The sequence below is a fragment of the Papio anubis genome, chromosome 11 (assembly GCF_008728515.1).
Source record: "Papio anubis isolate 15944 chromosome 11, Panubis1.0, whole genome shotgun sequence".
NCBI classification, from domain to species: domain Eukaryota; kingdom Metazoa; phylum Chordata; class Mammalia; order Primates; family Cercopithecidae; genus Papio; species Papio anubis.
Genome location: NC_044986.1, coordinates 74,623,711 through 74,640,533, shown reverse-complemented (window position 1 = coordinate 74,640,533; position 16,823 = coordinate 74,623,711). Strand labels below are relative to the sequence as shown.

Genomic DNA, 16,823 nt, shown 5'->3' with positions numbered 1-16,823 from the left:
GAGGCACTCCTGAGTGGCATTGAGCCCTGGTCCCTGCCAGAGGCAGATGCCCGTGCTCATAGGCCTGCTGTGGAGCATGAGATGCTAACTTCTGGTTAATCGTGTGATGAATTGCCTGCCAGTAGCTATGTTGTGAGTTTGTTCCCTCTAGTATGCATGGGTTGACTCAGTGTGAATTTTTAGCAGATTGTTTCACCTTTCATTTCCAAAAAGTGAGCTGTTTTCTTTTTTTTTTTTTTTAATTTATTTTTATTTATTTATTTTTGAGACAGAGTCTTGTTCTGTTATCCAGGCTAGAGTGCAGTGGCGTGATCTCGGCTCACTCAAGCCCCGCCTCTTGGGTTCACGCCATTCTTCTGCCTCATCCTCGTGAGTAGCTGGGACTACAGGCGCCCGCCACCACGCCCAGCTAATTTTTTGTATTTTTTTTTAGTAGAGACGGGGCTTCGCCATGTTAGCCAGGATGGTCTCGATCTCCTGATCTCGTGATCCGCCCGCCTCGGCCTCCCCAAGTGCTGGGATTACAGGTGTGAGCCACCATGCCTGGCCTCTTTTTTTTATTTTTAAACCTAATTTCTAGAACCTTTGTGTAGGGAAAGTCATTCAGCAAACCCATGGGAAGCATGTCCATTGGGGTGAAAGCTGAGCTATGTCATTCCCGGTGCCTAAGCCAGCAGATTGTTTTAGGTGTGTTATTTTTACTCCATATGTGTGCACAGTCCCTTGCAGATGAAAACCTTCTGGGTCTAAGGCTTGGCCTTAAGTTCTGCTCCTGTTTTTCCTGTGCCAACAGGAAAGGCAGCTTTTAACAACTGGTGATCAAACAGCAACATCTGGGCCAAGAGGGCTTTCGGGACCTTTCTCAAAAGGACCCAGCCACTGCCAGGCAAAGCCCCCTCTTATACTGAATATACAGAGGAAAAATTCAGTGGCAGCAAGTGCGAATGCCTTTGAATGTTCTGTTAGAGCCGTGCCAGGAGAGGTTGTCCCACTGCCGTCTCCAGCTTTATTTTTCATCTCTGGTTTGCAAAAGGTGACTGTATCTGAAAACATGGTGTCAGACTCATCATTAATAACAAGGACTCTGGAGAGTTTCTCTTTAAAAAGAGTTTCTTGAGAACTCTAAAGTTCTTGTGAATTACTAAAAGTTCTTTTCTTTTTTTTTTTTTTTTCTGAGACAGAGTCTCACTCTGTCACCCAGGCTAGGGTGCAGTGGCACGATCTCGGCTCACTGTAACCTCTGCCTCCTGAGTTCAAGTGATTCTCCTGTCTCAGCTTCCCAAATAGCTGGGACTACAGGCACATGCCATCATGCCAGGCTAATTTTTGTATTTTTAGTAGAGACGGGGTTTCACCATGTTGGCCAGGCTGGTCTCGAACTCCTGACCTCAGGTGATCCACCTGCCTCAGCCTCCCAAAGTGCTGGGATTACAGACATGAGCCACCACACCCAGCTGGTAAAACTTCTTAAATAAAAAGCCCTTTCTATGTAGAACAATGATTGGGCTGCGGGGTCACCCTCCGTGGGTCTCTGCACTTTCTCAGTGGGAAGAAAGAGAGTTGGCCAACACAGGCAGTCATGAGAAAGCAGTATTCATGGGAACTGACGGCCAGGATGTGATGGGCCCCCGAGGTAGCCCCTTGGCTGCCTGGGCTCCTGGGAGACAGACGGAATTTCCCAGTAGGCAAAGATTACATTGAAGAAACCCCTGTTCAGAGAAAAGACTTTGAAGAAAGCATCTGACTTCATGGAGAGGTTGGTTGCCTTGGCCAAGCACTGACCTCATTCAGCCCTTCAGTGCCCTCTGCTCTAGGGTGGTGGGACTAAAGCCATGCCACCTCACAGGGAGGTCTTGCCAAGCTGGGCAGCAGCTGGCTGGGAAAGGCATAAGACCATGTGGACACAGATGCTAAGGCTATTTAAACAAGAACATAAAGTTCTAGCGTTTTGCTTGTAGAAAGGGTAGTCACTAGAAATGGCTAGTTAGGAGGCTAATGAGATTTCTTTTTGCAAGGTTAGGACAAAATGGGGCTAGGAAGTCTTAAGCTGTCTGTGGGTACCTTACAGGATTTTATTTTTGCGAAAATGGGCTTCTGGTTCAGGCTTAGGCATTTTCAGCCACACAATAGGCTGAGTGGACTTTGGGCAAGGCATGCTGGCCTTCTCTCTGGGGGACCCTCAGCCTACCCCAGAATCAAGAAACAACCTCACGAGGCTTCTTAGCCACCACGTAATGCAGTCTGCCCTCACCCTGCTTGTCCTCCGCGTGTGGGCGTCTGTACTCATCCACCCACACAGAGCAGCTGGATGCCTGCATTTGGCCAGAGTGCCACTTAAGCTTACTGCCACTGTGATTTCCTTGCTGCTAGAAAGGAGGGGCAGTCTATCTCCTCTTCCCCATATTCTCAGAGACTGTCCTGTCCCTGGGCCACACCAGAGCAGCCGATGCTGGCTCCCAGGATGGCAGGATAATGGCCTCTGGAGGACAGTTACTACTGCATGGTAGGTGCCATCAGCTCACCCTGAGAAGCGCTTTAAGAGCCATTCTACTACCCCGGAGTAGCCCTTGATGATTGACCCACTGTGAGCAGGATGTTAACTGCTCCTCTGTAAGTGCTCCTTCCCTGTGAGCGCTCCCCAGGGGAAGGTGCTGGCTGATCCTGGCTTTAGGAGTGGTGGTGGGCTGGGTCTCTTTCACAGACACACTGTAAATCCTAAAACAGATAGTTTTACCCATTTGAGTGGTCACCAGAAAACCGGAGTCAGGGCTGTAGTCTCTAGCCCTGCTCTGATCTTCCACCTGTGTATTTTTCACCTTCTTGCTCTACTTGGTCATCCTCCCGGGGCTGAGAGTGCTATTCTTAACTACAGTGGGAATCGCAGCATATACCGATGCTTCACATCTGGCTTTGACAGTGGTTTCCAGGAATCCTTACAGACTTCTAATTGTGTGTGGGAAGAGAGCATAGGCCTAGGCCTGTGGGGAGAGGTGGTTACCGGAGGGGAAAAGGTAAGCTGGGTTTGGAGAGTGTTTTCTTTGAAATGAAGGTAAGCTCAAAGGGTGTTTTAAATGCATGAACTGTTGGCCGGGCGCGGTGGCTCACGCCTGTAATCCCAGCACTTTGGGAGGCCGAGGCGGGCGGATCACAAGGTCAGGAGTTCGAGACCACGGTGAAACCCCGTCTCTACTAAAAATACAAAAAAATTAGCCGGGCGCAGTGGCGGGCGCCTGTAGTCCCAGCTACTTGGGAGGCTGAGGCAGGAGAATGGCAGGAACCCGGGAGGCGGAGCTTGCAGTGAGCTGAGATCGCGCCACTGCACTCCAGCCAGGGGGACAGAGCGAGACTCCGTCTCAAAAAAAAATAAAAATAAAATAAATGCATGAACTGTCAACAAAGCTATGCTTTAGTTGGTAGTATTTAAACTGATCATAATAGCTTCAGAAGAAACCCTCAAAAATTAATCTACAGAAGAGTATAAATGCTGCAGTTGTACCTGTCCTGAACTGTGTTCTTATAGCCCTCGTGGCACATTGGAGAACAAGAAGGCTCCCACATGCTGTGTGGGCTCTGTAGATAGTGCCATGAGAGTGGTTGGAAGAGAAGGCCTTAGAGACACCATAACCAATGGAGTGAGTGTCTGGGGTATGGACAGTGTGGTGTGTTCTTTGGAAAACCACTTTGTAGTAGAAGCAGTATCCAGATTGTGTCCTTTATACTATATATGGAGCTAACATTAAAATATGATAGACTTGTCATATACAACTGAGGTTTATGAAATGAATTATGTCATCTGAATGACTGTGAAACTTACAAATGATGTTTGCTGTGTAATCTTTCAGGAAATAAAAAAATTCATTAAGGGGGTCTCTGAGAAGATCAAGAAAACCAGAGATAAATATGGCATCAATGATAACGGCACAACAGAGGTAATATCCCTCCAAGACATGTTAGAACCCCGAGCTGTTTGCAGGTGCTGCCGGCCCTAACTCTATGCTTGGCTTGTATTCTTCTAGCCCCGTGTGCTGTACCAGCTGGACCGCATCACCCCCACCCAAGTAGAAAAGTTTCTGGAGACCTGTAGGGACAAGTACATGAGGTAGGGATGCTTTTGTCTTGGACTGACTGTCATCCACATAGTTCTCACGTATCCCTTCTGTTTCTCCACGTGTACAAAACCCTGCACCAGCTCAGTTGTTAACTGACAGTATTTGATCAGGTTCTGTCACATGTTCTCTAGGGGGTCTGATGAATTGCTAGGCTGAATGCTCCAAGATATGGAAATAATTGCAAGTAAATTTCTTAATGTCTTCTCCCCATGGGGAAACTGCTAATGAATATGGCAGATGCCACTGCTCTGTTTGCCATCAGTACCATTGGTTAGCAGACCACTTAGATTTTCTGCATCTATTACATGCTGACCACAAGTAGCCATGCAGAATTGAGTGGCATTGCCGTCCCCTCTCTGACCATTACTTACCCCTGTCTGCACCTATGCCAGGCTCTTCCTCTGTCACAACTATACCCTTCCCGACCCGAATAGCATCTGTATTCTCTGTTGAAAGGTGATAACCAGAAGCCTCTCCCCAGCAGTTTTGCTGGACTTTTCTTTGGCATGCTGCATTCTTATCCATACCTTTGCCTTCTAGGGCACAGATGGAGCCAGGTTCTGCAGTGGGCGCTCTGTGTGCCCAGAGCATTGGTGAGCCAGGCACCCAGATGACCCTGAAGACTTTCCACTTTGCAGGTGTGGCCTCCATGAACATCACCCTGGGCGTGCCCCGGATTAAAGAGATCATCAATGCTTCCAAGGCCATCAGGTGCCTGCTTTCATTTCCCTCTTGTTCCACACATGCCTGTCCTGTTTCTTGAGAAACAATGATCCTCGTGTCACATGCATATGTGTGATATCCTCATAGGACTGTGTCTCAAACTCTGGGTGGCATGCATGCTGTGTTCATCCTATTTTGGTTTTTTAAAAAGCCACTTAAGAAAAAGTCTAAACTGGATACAGTCAAAATAGAAGCAATGTTTTTTTTTTATGGCCACAAGTAACATGAAGAGAGAAAATGTTAAAAATGACTGGAAAAACTGGAGCAATGTGTCAGTGGAGATTTCATCCTTTTGATGTCATTATTCCAGCCTAACTAGGCCTGACTGAAGTGTCTGCCACTTGGCCTGTGGTCATATTCTGTGAGCCCCTGGTGATTTCGTGATAGGATTTCTAGTTGATCTAAGGCTAGAAGAAATAGAAATGTTTTACAGTGCCTTTGATGACAAAAGTCATTATTTTTACCTGTGATCTATATTTAACAAAATAATGATACATAGCATTAAATGAAAGATAGTCAGCTGGGCGCAGTGGCTCACGCCTGTAATCCCAGCACTTTGGGAGGCTGAGGCGGGCAGATGATGAGGTCAGGAGATTGAGACCATCCTGGCTAACACGGTGAAACCCCGTCTCTACTAAAAATACAAAAAATTAGCCAGGCGTGGTGGTTGGTGCCTGTAGTCCCAGCTACTCGGGAGACTGAGGCAGGAGAATGACGTGAACCTGGGAGGCGGAGCTTGCGTTGAACCTAGATCACTCCACTGCATTCCAGCCTGGGCGAGAGAGCGAGACTGTCTCAAGAAAAAAAAGAAAGATAGACATACTTGGTTGTAGAACCACAACTGTAGACAACCAGCGTGTTAGGAGCTCTGCCTGCCCCTTCTAGGCTGGTCAGATTAGTCAGTCCCAGGTGTGTATTCTGGGGATCCTGTCCAGAACAGTGAGGACAGAAGCTGATGGCCAGTGATCAGAGGAGTTGGAGGTGTTCCTGGAGAAGCGGTGATGGGAGAGGAGAGGGATGAGGGAAATTGTAATATGCAAAAGGTCACTTTACAGGCCAGGCCTGGTGGTTCATGCCTGTAATCCCAGCTCTTGGGCAGGCCAAGGCTGAAGGATCACTTTAGCCCAGGAGTTTGAGACCAGCCCCGGCAACACTGGAAGACCCCAAGCCTACAGAAAATTTAAAAATTAGCCAGGCGTGGTGGTGCACACCTGTGGTTCCAGCTACTTGGGAGGCTGAGGCAGAAGGATCGATTGATCCTCTACCAGGATATAGAGGCTGCAGTGAGCTGTGATTATGCCGCTACACTCCAGCCTGAAACAGAGCAAGACCCCTTTCAAAAAAAAAAAAGTGTGGGTGGTCAGTTTACACAAGGAACAGAACTAAAATAACTGCTTGTTACGCTTGTTAGGACCAAAGAAAAACAGGTAGGGATCACTTTTTTTTTTTTTTTTTTGAGACAGAACCTCACTCTGTCTCACTCTGTTGCCAGACTAGAGTGCAGTGGTGCGATCTTGGCTCACTACAACCTCTGCCTCCTGGGTTCAAGCGATGCTCCTACCTCAGCCTCTTGAGTAGCTGGGACTTGGCTAATGTTTGTTTTTAGTAGAGACGGAGTTTCGCCATGTTGGCCAGGCTGGTCTCGAACTCCTGACCTCAGGTGATCCACCTGTCTTGGCCTCCAAAGTTCTGGGATTACAGGCATGAGCCACCGCACCCAACCAGGGCTCACTTTTTTTTTTTTTTTTTTTTGAGACAGAGTCTCGCTCTGTCGCCCAGGCTGGAGTGCAGTGGCCGGATCTCAGCTCACTGCAAGCTCTGCCTCCCGGGTTCACGCCATTCTCCGGCCTCAGCCTCCCGAGTAGCTGGGACTACAGGCGCCCGCCACCTCGCCCGGCTAGTTTTTTGTATTTCTTAATAGAGACGGGGTTTCACCGTGTTAGCCAGGATGGTCTCGATCTCCTGACCTCGTGATCCGCCCGTCTCGGCCTCCCAAAGTGCTGGGATTACAGGCTTGAGCCACCGCGCCCGGCCAGGGCTCACTTTCTAAGGAAGAATTTTCTGAAAGTCTTTTCATTCACTTCGGGAGTAGATTGCCTGGGGACCACCAAAAATAGTCTAAATGAGAATGTATATGAAGCCCTTAGTAGCATACCTGACAGTAAATATTCAGTAAACTGGGGTTGCTAGTAACATTATGATTCTAAATAGCACTTGGGTTTAACAAAGCAGTGGTCTTCAAACAGGCTCCTCCCTTGTGCTAGTGTCATTTTTCCTTTGCCTCTCGACAGCACTCCAATTATCACAGCACAGCTAGACAAGGATGACGACGCGGATTACGCTCGCCTCGTGAAAGGGAGAATTGAGAAAACCCTCTTGGGAGAGGTAAGAAGAAATCCCTATTGATGACAAGAAAACTAGCTCAGCAACATTGCAAGGAAGTGTAAAAATCAGCTGCCATGGATTGACCAGCCTGTGGCGTCCTCACTACTCCAGCTCTTCAAAAAAAGCAAGCAGTCACATGCTCTTAGGAAAGGGGAAAGCGGCTGATTAACACTCTGATCTTTTGACACTCCAGATTTCCGAGTATATTGAAGAAGTGTTTCTTCCTGATGACTGCTTTATTCTCGTCAAACTCTCCCTGGAACGGATTAGACTTCTGAGACTGGAAGTGAGTCACATAATTAAATGTAGAGAGGAAGTCATCCTGTTAGTCCCAAGATAGGTACTGATAAACTAGGGCAAGAGCTAAGCAAGGCAGAGGAAGCATTGCAGAAGCTTCTGTTTGGTTTCTAGTTTTTGTGATTCTGTCGTCCCCTCACATTTTCTCTTTCTAAACCTGACCTTGATACAAATATAGGCATCTAAAGACACACAGGAAATTAGTTGCAATATTGTGCAGACCACAATACCAGTTCACTGTGACACGTTGTTATGATAAGTGGTCTTGTTGTCCCCACTTCCCAGTGTCTGGAAGGACCCTAGGGCTGGCTCTCTTACTCATCTGTGGGTCCCCAGCGCCCAGCATGGCAGCTAGCCTAGGAAGTTCCGTAAATGTGTTTAGATGGGGAGATTAACCTGGCTTCTTAAACTGGAATGCACGGGTAGTAGGCAACATTTGAAAGATGATCCACCTTTCTCACAAACAGACCAACTTGGGGTGCAAACTGAGTAATTTCCCAACACCCTCTTCTTTCTCTCGGGTAGTTAAAGCTGTACTAGCCCTTAAAACACATTCTGTCAGTTCGTTCTCTCACGCACCAAGGTCATATGTTACCCATATAACAGTTGACTCTGAAATGCAGCAACCTGCTCTCCAGTTTGGGGATTTCTCTAGCCTGTCTCTTGCTGCCTGCCTTGCGGCTCTTTTGCAGAAGAGCTGAGTTGCATCCAGGAATGTAGCAAGTGAACCACTGTGGAAATGTCAGGTAAAGGGGAGGCCCCACAGAAGCTTTTAATCAGCCTGGCCTCCAACCTCCAGCCTCCCTAGAGCTTCCCACAGAGGCTGCACGTGTTGCCGTGAATTGAGCATGAATTTTCAAGGGCAAATATTTTGTTGTGGGTGAAAAAAAAGCTATTTTTATGAGTAAAGCACAGATATATATACATAATACATAAAACAGATATGTAGTATATCTATGGTATTAATTTCATGGTGCGGGTGGGGGGTGTTTAGAACAAACCTGACTAAAAGGACCTCTTAGAGGGGCAATAATGAAATAAAGGATGAAAAACACTGGAATCGAAGCCCTCAAACCTCTCAGTAACACCGACTCCTGGCCATGTTGCAGGTGAACGCTGAGACAGTGCGATATTCCATCTGTACGTCCAAGCTCCGCGTGAAGCCCGGCGACGTAGCTGTTCACGGTGAGGCTGTGGTGTGTGTCACCCCCAGAGAGAACAGCAAGAGCTCCATGTACTACGTGCTGCAGTTCCTGAAAGAAGATCTCCCCAAGGTGAAAGAGGAGTCGCTTCTCATGGAGACCCAGCATCTCCCTGTGGTGTGACACCCAGGGCTGGGACTCAAGGGCTTTGTCACTTAGTCCCATTTCTTCATTTCTTCTTGGCCGTATCCCCAAGGAGTTAGTCTGTTAGATTCCTCTCTGCTCTGTCAAAAAACTGATGTTAGAAAGAGGCGCAGTCCCCTGAACAACTTCTGTTCTCCCTTATCCCTAAAACTAGCTCTAGTGTGTCACAGATGACCACTGCTGAAAGCTGGGGTGATCAAGGTGATCATCCCAGGGCATGGCTCACACCGTCCTCACAGCCTTCTCTGTCTCTGAATCCAGGTGGTGGTGCAGGGCATTCCAGAGGTGTCCAGAGCTGTCATACACATTGATGAGCAGAGTGGAAAGGAGAAGTACAAGCTTCTGGTGGAAGGTGATAACCTGCGGGCAGTCATGGCCACGCACGGTGTGAAGGGCACCCGAACCACCTCCAATAACACCTATGAGGTACTGCTTAGCCCACGGAGTCACCTTAGGGTTAGGTTGTCTTCCTTGTGCCATCTGCAGGCCTTCCACTGGTTCCCAGCATACTTCTCTCACCATCCCATTTGCCCTGGGTCTACAACTAAAAATTGCCCAGCAATCCATTTCTGGAAAACGGCATAGGGTTTGCTTTGAACTTGCAGGGCAGAGGAGGAAGTGGAGAGAATTTGCAGTGGCCTCACAAAAGTGGCTGCTTCTGCTCATTCCTTTCTCTCTGTAGGTGGAGAAAACTCTGGGCATCGAGGCTGCCCGGACAACCATCATCAATGAAATCCAGTACACCATGGTGAACCACGGCATGAGCATCGACAGGAGGCACGTGATGCTGCTCTCCGACCTCATGACCTACAAGGTGTGTGGCAGGAGGCCCCCGGGCTGCCTGAGCGTCTCGAAACTCACTTTCAGGAGAATAAGCCTGTGGAGTTTCTAAGACATGTAGAATGCGCCGCTGTGAGGACCATCAGAGAGGGAAAATAAGATGTGAACATTGCTCAAAAACCAAAGTATGCTGATCAGGCTGGGTGTCCTGGTCAAATCCCAGTATGAGAATTACAGCCTCATGGCAAACGCACACCCAGTTGGTGGAGTGAAGAGAGCTGGAGCTTGGTTCCGTTCTTATCCTGAGTGTCATCCATCCTAAAGCAAAATTAGCCATTGCCAAAACCCAGAGAGTCCCATGGCAAGTTGAGGTGTTTCTTTCTCTTTTTTTTTTTTTTTTTTTTTTGAGATGGAGTCTCGCTCTGTCGCCCAGGCTGGAGTGCAGTGGCCGGATCTCAGCTCACTGCAAGCTCCGCCTCCTGGGTTCACGCCATTCTCCTGCCTCAGCCTCCCGAGTAGCTGGGACTACAGACGCCCACCACCTCGCCCGGCTAGTTTTTTGTATTTTTTAGTAGAGACGGGGTTTCACCGGGTTAGCCAGGATGGTCTCGATCTCCTGACCTCATGATCCGCCCGTCTCGGCCTCCCAAAGTGCTGGGATTACAGGCTTGAGCCACCGCGCCCGGCCGAGGTGTTTCTTTTTTGTCAAACCCATCCATCACTCTTCTGTAGCCATTCCCAGGAAAGAATAAGTTAACATGATCTGAAGTTGGGGGCGGGAGGCTGAGGTGGGTTGGTGTTTTGATTTTTTTTTCTCTCTTTTCCAAAAAAATGTATTTCCCTCTAGCTGTACCTTCGGGCAGCAGGTTTTCATAAGGCTTCCCCAAACAAGTTGATAGTGTATTACAGAATATTTAGAAACCGGGTGAGGGGCCGGGCGCGGTGGCTCAAGCCTGTAATCCCAGCACTTTGGGAGGCCGAGACGGGCGGATCACGAGGTCAGGAGATCGAGACCATCCTGGCTAACACGGTGAAACCCCGTCTATACTAAAAAATACAAAAAACTAGCCGGGCGAGGTGGCGGGCGTCTGTAGTCCCAGCTACTCGGGAGGCTGAGGCAGGAGAATGGCGTGAACCCGGGAGGCGGAGCTTGCAGTGAGCTGAGATCCGGCCACTGCACTCCAGCCTGGGTGACAGAGCGAGACTCCGTCTCCTAAAAAAAAAAAAAGAAACCAGGTGAGGGAAATGGCTGTCGGTTCGACATCTTCTGTGAAGTCCTATTCTCTATGCATCTTTTACTTTAGTTGCAGGAAACAGTGTGCATGCAGTTTTTGTTCTGACTTTTTGTTTAACATCACAAATATTTTCCATCTTGTTTCATGGTTTTAATAAATATACTTTTTAAATTATGGCATAATATTCCTTTGAAGAGAATTACCTAAACTTAATTATCTTCATACTTGAGGTTTTTACATTTTTATTTTTTAGTTCTTTGAGCCATAAGAAATCTCTTCAGAAGTACTCCCCTTTTTTAAAGTTAGTCTCTGAATTCTAGTTCTTAATTCTTTGTTCTGATGGCATCTGGACGCGAGTGTGAAGTTCCATGTTGCCGATGACTGACCACCTCAGTGGGACGCAGAGGGCGGACACATAGCTCCCCAGGGCCTTTCACACCTGACGTTGGGTCTTGGAGGATTTTTGTTGATTGTATTGAAGGTGCCCCGTGCTTTGGTTTCAAGCTTTTGCCATTGGCGTGAGTACCACCATGACTCTTTCTCCCTTGACGCAGGGTGAAGTCCTGGGCATCACTAGGTTTGGCCTGGCCAAGATGAAGGAGAGTGTGCTGATGCTGGCCTCCTTTGAGAAGACAGCTGACCATCTCTTTGACGCTGCCTACTTCGGGCAGAAGGACTCCGTGTGCGGTAGGTTTGATGTTTCTATGAACAGCATCAAAGGCCTTTACTATTTACGACTTAGACCATGTCTAGGCTTCTAAGGGAATGAAAGAAACTGAGTGGCACAGCATTTATTTTTTCAAGAATAATGTCATAGATCATGAATTGGAACTGCTGGATCTTTTATCTCCAAAGCCTGACTGTAGCATCCTGCATCCCCGTTTACATTTGTTGGATGACTTCCCTCTGTCAGCACAGATGGTTTTTGGTCCAAGAAGAAAAGAGCAACCCTGAGCATGTAAGAATTTTTCTAGCCCTTGACTTTGTAGTTAGCCACACTGATCCTGACCTCTGTGTATGACACTAGGGCTGACAGGAGAGGGTACTGGCTGGGCACTGGGCAGAGCAGAGTGTCCTGCTGTCCTTGGGAGGTAGCCATCGATGCCTGCTCAGCCCCTGTGCCAGGCATCATATGTGCTAAGTATGTCAACCCACCCTTGGGGTGTGGATATTAAGCCCTTTGACAAGTCAGAAGACCCAGGTGACCTAGCTTGCTGTCGAGTCTACCAGCAGAGCTTTGCTCTGCACCATGCCTCATCCCCACCACTCAACAAAGCATGGCTCTGATGGGGCTGTACTGGCCTGCGGGAGAGGGAGCATGAGGGGAATTCTCCCCAATGACTGGCTTCCCTGCGTCTTCCATGAGACCACCACTGACTGCTGAGCTTTGCTTGAGCCTTTCTGATTCCACAGGAAGACCCTGCAGGCCTGCGGTGGGAGCTGGTGAGGGGCTGGAGTTCGGGAGGGTCAGCAGCCTGCCCCAGGGCACACGCTAATCAGGCCCGCAGAGATTCCAAGTCTGGCTGCCGTTTCCAGGCCAGAGCTCTGCTTCCCAGTAGCCCTTTGCTGTCTCACCTCCTGCTCTTGTATAGATTGGCATCATTAGAGTGTATACCTATTTTTTGCCTCTAAGATTAACTTTCTGTTTTCAAAAGGGACATGGATTGGAGATGGAGGGAAAGAAATATTACATAATTCTTTAAGATAAAGAAGGATGAGAGCCGGGCATGGTGTTGCTGTCGTCCCAGCTACTCAGGAGGCTGAGGCAGGACAATCACTTGAGCCCAGGAGTTTGAGGCCAGCCTGGGCCACATAATGAGACCTCATGTCTATTTAAATATTTTTTAAAAAACAAGCGTGGGCCAGGCACGGTGGCTCACGCCTGTAATCCCAACACTTTGGGAGGCCGAGGCGGGTGGATCACGAGGTCAGGAGTTTGAGACCAGCCTGGCCAAGATGGTGAAACCCCATCTCTACTAAAAAATACAAAAATTAGCCGGGCACAGGGGCAGGCGCCTGTAATCCCAGCTACTCAGGAGGCTGAGGCAGGAGAATCTCTTGAACCCAGGAGGCAGAGGTTGCAATGAGCCGAGATCGTACCACGGCACTTTTAGCCTGAGTGACAGAACAGGACTCTGTCTCAAAAAAAAAAAAAAAAAAAAAGAGCATGAAGGGAAAGAAAAAGGAGCAGCAGTTAGAGTGGGGCAAGAGGGAGGTACACGGAAGACTGGAAGAAGGCCCAGGGCCAGGAGAAGAGCGAGTCTGCCTGACAACGGGACTGAGACCCAGCACTCAAGCCTGACACCTGGAAACCGGGCCTTTGCTGCAGCTCTGCGGCCCCACACACCACCACCCACGACCTCTCTCCACCACCAGCCTCCTCGACTGCCTGGCTGCCACCCCACCCGCAATTTGAAGTTTTCGCCTCCTCCTGGTCTTTCAGCACATTGTAACCCAGTGTTCGCCCTCATTGCATGTTGGTCTTTAGTTGTTTGCCTGTCTGATTCCTTGTTAGCACAAAGTCTATAAGACAGTAGCCATGTGCTTGCTCGTCGTAGACTCAAGGCTTATGCCAGGTTGACATGGGCTTGGAGAAAGAATCTGCACCACCCCCTTGCTCCTGTAACTGTATAGGTGCCCTGCCTTCCGGGTGTTTCTCATCAGGGCTGTAGATCATCAAGGCTCAGATGCTCTTAAGCCTGGCCTGGCCCCTTCCCCTGAGCACAGCTAACAGCTGCCTGCTGCAGTTTCCAAGGGGATTGTATTCTGCTCACTACTGTCCCAGTTGTTTGCTTTTCTTGTAGGCTCTAAGCTAAGGAAGCACTGGGTGGCAAACTTAGAGTTTCCTGAGCATCCTTTCGTATTCTTGCTAAGCTGTATTCTCAAAGGCACGGCCCTCCCAGGGTGCCTTTGGCTCAGGTGGGAGAGGAGAACTGGTGGAGCTGACTCTCTCCAACAAACTCCTGGGCTGTGAGCAGGCACTGCCCTTCCCTGAAAGCACATAATCCCCCCGGCCTGCACTCCACAGCCACCCTTCTTTTCTAGATTGGAAGGAAAGGGATTTTCCAGAGTTCAGCCAGTTGATGTGGAGTGGTGCTGGGACTCACATCCTAATTTTCTGACACTTAAGCCAATAGTCTGTCTTCCTGAAAATGTAGCTTGTGTTTAGAGGCTCTCTGATGTTCATTCTGGTTGGTTTCAGGGGTGTCTGAGTGCATCATCATGGGAATCCCAATGAACATTGGAACCGGGCTCTTCAAGCTGCTCCACAAGGCCGACAGGGACCCGAACCCCCCCAAGAGGCCCCTGATCTTCGACACAAATGAATTCCACATCCCCCTTGTCACATAGTCCAAGGAAAGAGGGGACCATGCCAGACCTTGACTCCTTGTCCTGTCTGCAGCTCATGTGAAGAGTTTTGTGCTCCCTGGGACGGGGGTCCTGAGGTCCCCACCTGTGCCAGCAATCAGAGAAGCCCCCTTGGCATCCCCAGGAGCGGCTCCTCCTCTGATAGGGCGCAGCTCACACCAGTGACCCTGACTGTGCCATACTGCTCGGGAGAGCTGAGGGTTTTTTTGTTTGCTTGCTTGAAACTCAATCTGTGGACGGCCCCACAGCTCCTGCACACCCTGCCTACCTGGACTTAAGGCCCAGCCAGGTGTCATGGCCCATCCCAGCTCACTGCATACATCCATCGGCTCCCCGTGGTGTCTTCACACCTGACGGTGAGCCAGGCCTGAGCCCCGCACAGGCCAGGGCACGTTCGTGGATTTTCCATTCCTTGGTCATGCTGGAATCTCTCAATGTGACATACTCATGTAAATATTGTTACTATTATTTATTTGTTCCAGTTGAGGGATTTGGAATTTTTGTTATTTTAGTTTTATTTTTGAAACCAAGCATCTATAGAAACCAAGAAAGCCAGCATGTAAGCGTCACTGGAAAAACTGGTTTAAGCAAATAGAGCCATCTGGGATTTGTAACTGAGCTGCAACTGTCATGGGGCCCAGGCAGCTCTGTAACATCTTCTGTAGATGCCCCTGGCTACCCTGTTTTCATCTACCTCAGACCCCTATCATGGGGCTCTACCCTGTGACAAGAGCCAAACCCATTCTCCATGGCCTATGGAAGCCTCACTGGAGTTTGGAGCCTGCTGCGATGGGGATGAGATGTTTTTTTTATAGAATTATACTTACGTTCCTTGGATGATCTCTAGTTGATTTCTGAAGTTCTGAGTTGATGCTGTTAAGGTACCTGGGGTAGCCATTGGTTCTTGGATCTGTGTTAGAATGAGTGCTTTCACTTCGTACTGATGAGATTGTGGATTAGGAATTCTTGACCTAAGTGATTTTTGGCCAGTGGTTGGGTTTAACATTCTATTAAAATTTGTAGTTTGGGCTGGGTGCTGTGGCTCACACCTATAATCCCAGCACTTTGGGAGGCTGAGGAGGGTGGATCGCTTGAGCCCAGGAGTTTGAGAGCAGCCTGGGCAACATGACAAAACCCCGTCTCTACAAAGAATACAAAAATTAGCCAGGCATGGTGGCGCATGCCTGTAGTCCCTGCTACTGGGGAGGCTGAGGTGGAAGGTTCACTTGAGCCTGGGAGGTGAAGGTTGTAATGAGCCAAGATCGTGCCACTACACTCCAGCCTGGGCAACAAAGCAAGACCTTGTCTCAAAAAAAAAAAAAAAAATAAGCTTAAAAAAATTAATTAATTCTTATAAAAAATTGTAGTTTGACTTTATGATTTCCCTGCATCTACAAGGTAGACGTATTAACTTCTCTTGGGGTATCAGTGACGTGAAAAAATGCCATTTTTCTTAATGTTTAACCCCCCTTTATCTTTCAGTTGAGCTAGAGCCTGGTTTAGGACAAAGGATTAAGTTTGTTAATGAACACTAATTCAGGGCTTCTACTTGAGACCCCATTGAGATCACTGCTTCTCATGTAACCCGGGAAGAGCCATAAAGGGGCACCCCCCACCCCAACTGCCTTCCTGGAAGCGTGCCTGGGAAGTAAGCTGTAGGCTTGATCTGAGCCAGGACCACTGGGATCCGTGCAAAGACCAGGGGAGGGTAGAATTGAATCATGGGAGGGAACTCCGACACCCGTTTTCTTCTGCGGGTGACGCACACTTTAAATGGAAGAGAGGTTGTGGCTATAACTTGTGGCTGGGAATAATAAAGATGGCACCGCCAAGGAGCCTCATCTTGCTTGAGTGAGTACTCAGTTGGGTGCTGCAGAGTCTTGAGTCTGTGTGAGACGTGTGTGATTGTGATGGGTGTGGATCAGCATATAGCACTTGGGAACAAGGCAGACCTTGGAGCAGAATGGTTATGTGAAGGGTCACATCACCCATGGGAAATCATACGTCCTGGAGGTGCTGGTCCTCCTCCTGGAACTGCCAGCCTTGCTAGGACTGTCAACATCAACAGCATTGCCTGGTAAACCCTACTGTCTGTGCTCCCCACTGTGTCCCATGACTGGTATTAAAATTCTCCCTACTATGATCATCTGCCCTGCCCAGGCATTGGGCTTTATGCCAGCACAGAGCTCAAAGGCCAGGGAGCAGCACATCTTCAAGCATGAGAGCTCAATCAAAGGGTTACATTTGAGTCTCTGTACCTGCTTGGAAGAAATAAAAATATGCGTGAATTCCATCTCATCCATGAACAGTTACATATTCTTGACTAGCAGTCTGTCCAGTTCTTTGCCATTTTTATGTCTTTTTTACAAGGGAGATTAAAATAGCTCCTGACTCAGTTACAGCCCCCTGCTGTGTTCAGCACTTTAGGAGTGGGAGTGACATTCTGGACTCTCTCAGTATGTTTGTCAGTTAAACTATGGTGCCACGTTTCTATTTCAGGGTTTACCCATGTGTATTCACATTGATTCTTGTCTGATTGAACCTGGCATTGTATGTTTATTTTTCTTGATTTTTGCTAT

The 16,823-nt window shown here is 48.5% G+C and overlaps 1 protein-coding gene across 2 annotated transcripts in view; it reads left to right on the top strand.

The window, feature by feature from the left end:
* Nucleotides 1–16,542, top strand: part of POLR3A (RNA polymerase III subunit A) — a 53,033-nt gene extending 36,491 nt beyond the window's left edge. For both annotated transcript variants that reach the window (XM_021943343.2, XM_003903719.5), the window contains 10 exons: nt 3,843–3,929; nt 4,017–4,099; nt 4,650–4,820; nt 7,124–7,217; nt 7,411–7,503; nt 8,624–8,788; nt 9,122–9,286; nt 9,543–9,674; nt 11,430–11,562; nt 14,078–16,542. In XM_021943343.2, the coding sequence (XP_021799035.2) occupies nt 3,843–3,929; nt 4,017–4,099; nt 4,650–4,820; nt 7,124–7,217; nt 7,411–7,503; nt 8,624–8,788; nt 9,122–9,286; nt 9,543–9,674; nt 11,430–11,562; nt 14,078–14,226 (1,272 nt within the window). In that variant the 3' untranslated portion in view covers nt 14,227–16,542. The remainder of the gene's footprint in view (nt 1–3,842; nt 3,930–4,016; nt 4,100–4,649; nt 4,821–7,123; nt 7,218–7,410; nt 7,504–8,623; nt 8,789–9,121; nt 9,287–9,542; nt 9,675–11,429; nt 11,563–14,077) is intronic.
* The last annotated feature ends 281 nt before the right edge of the window (nt 16,543–16,823 follow it).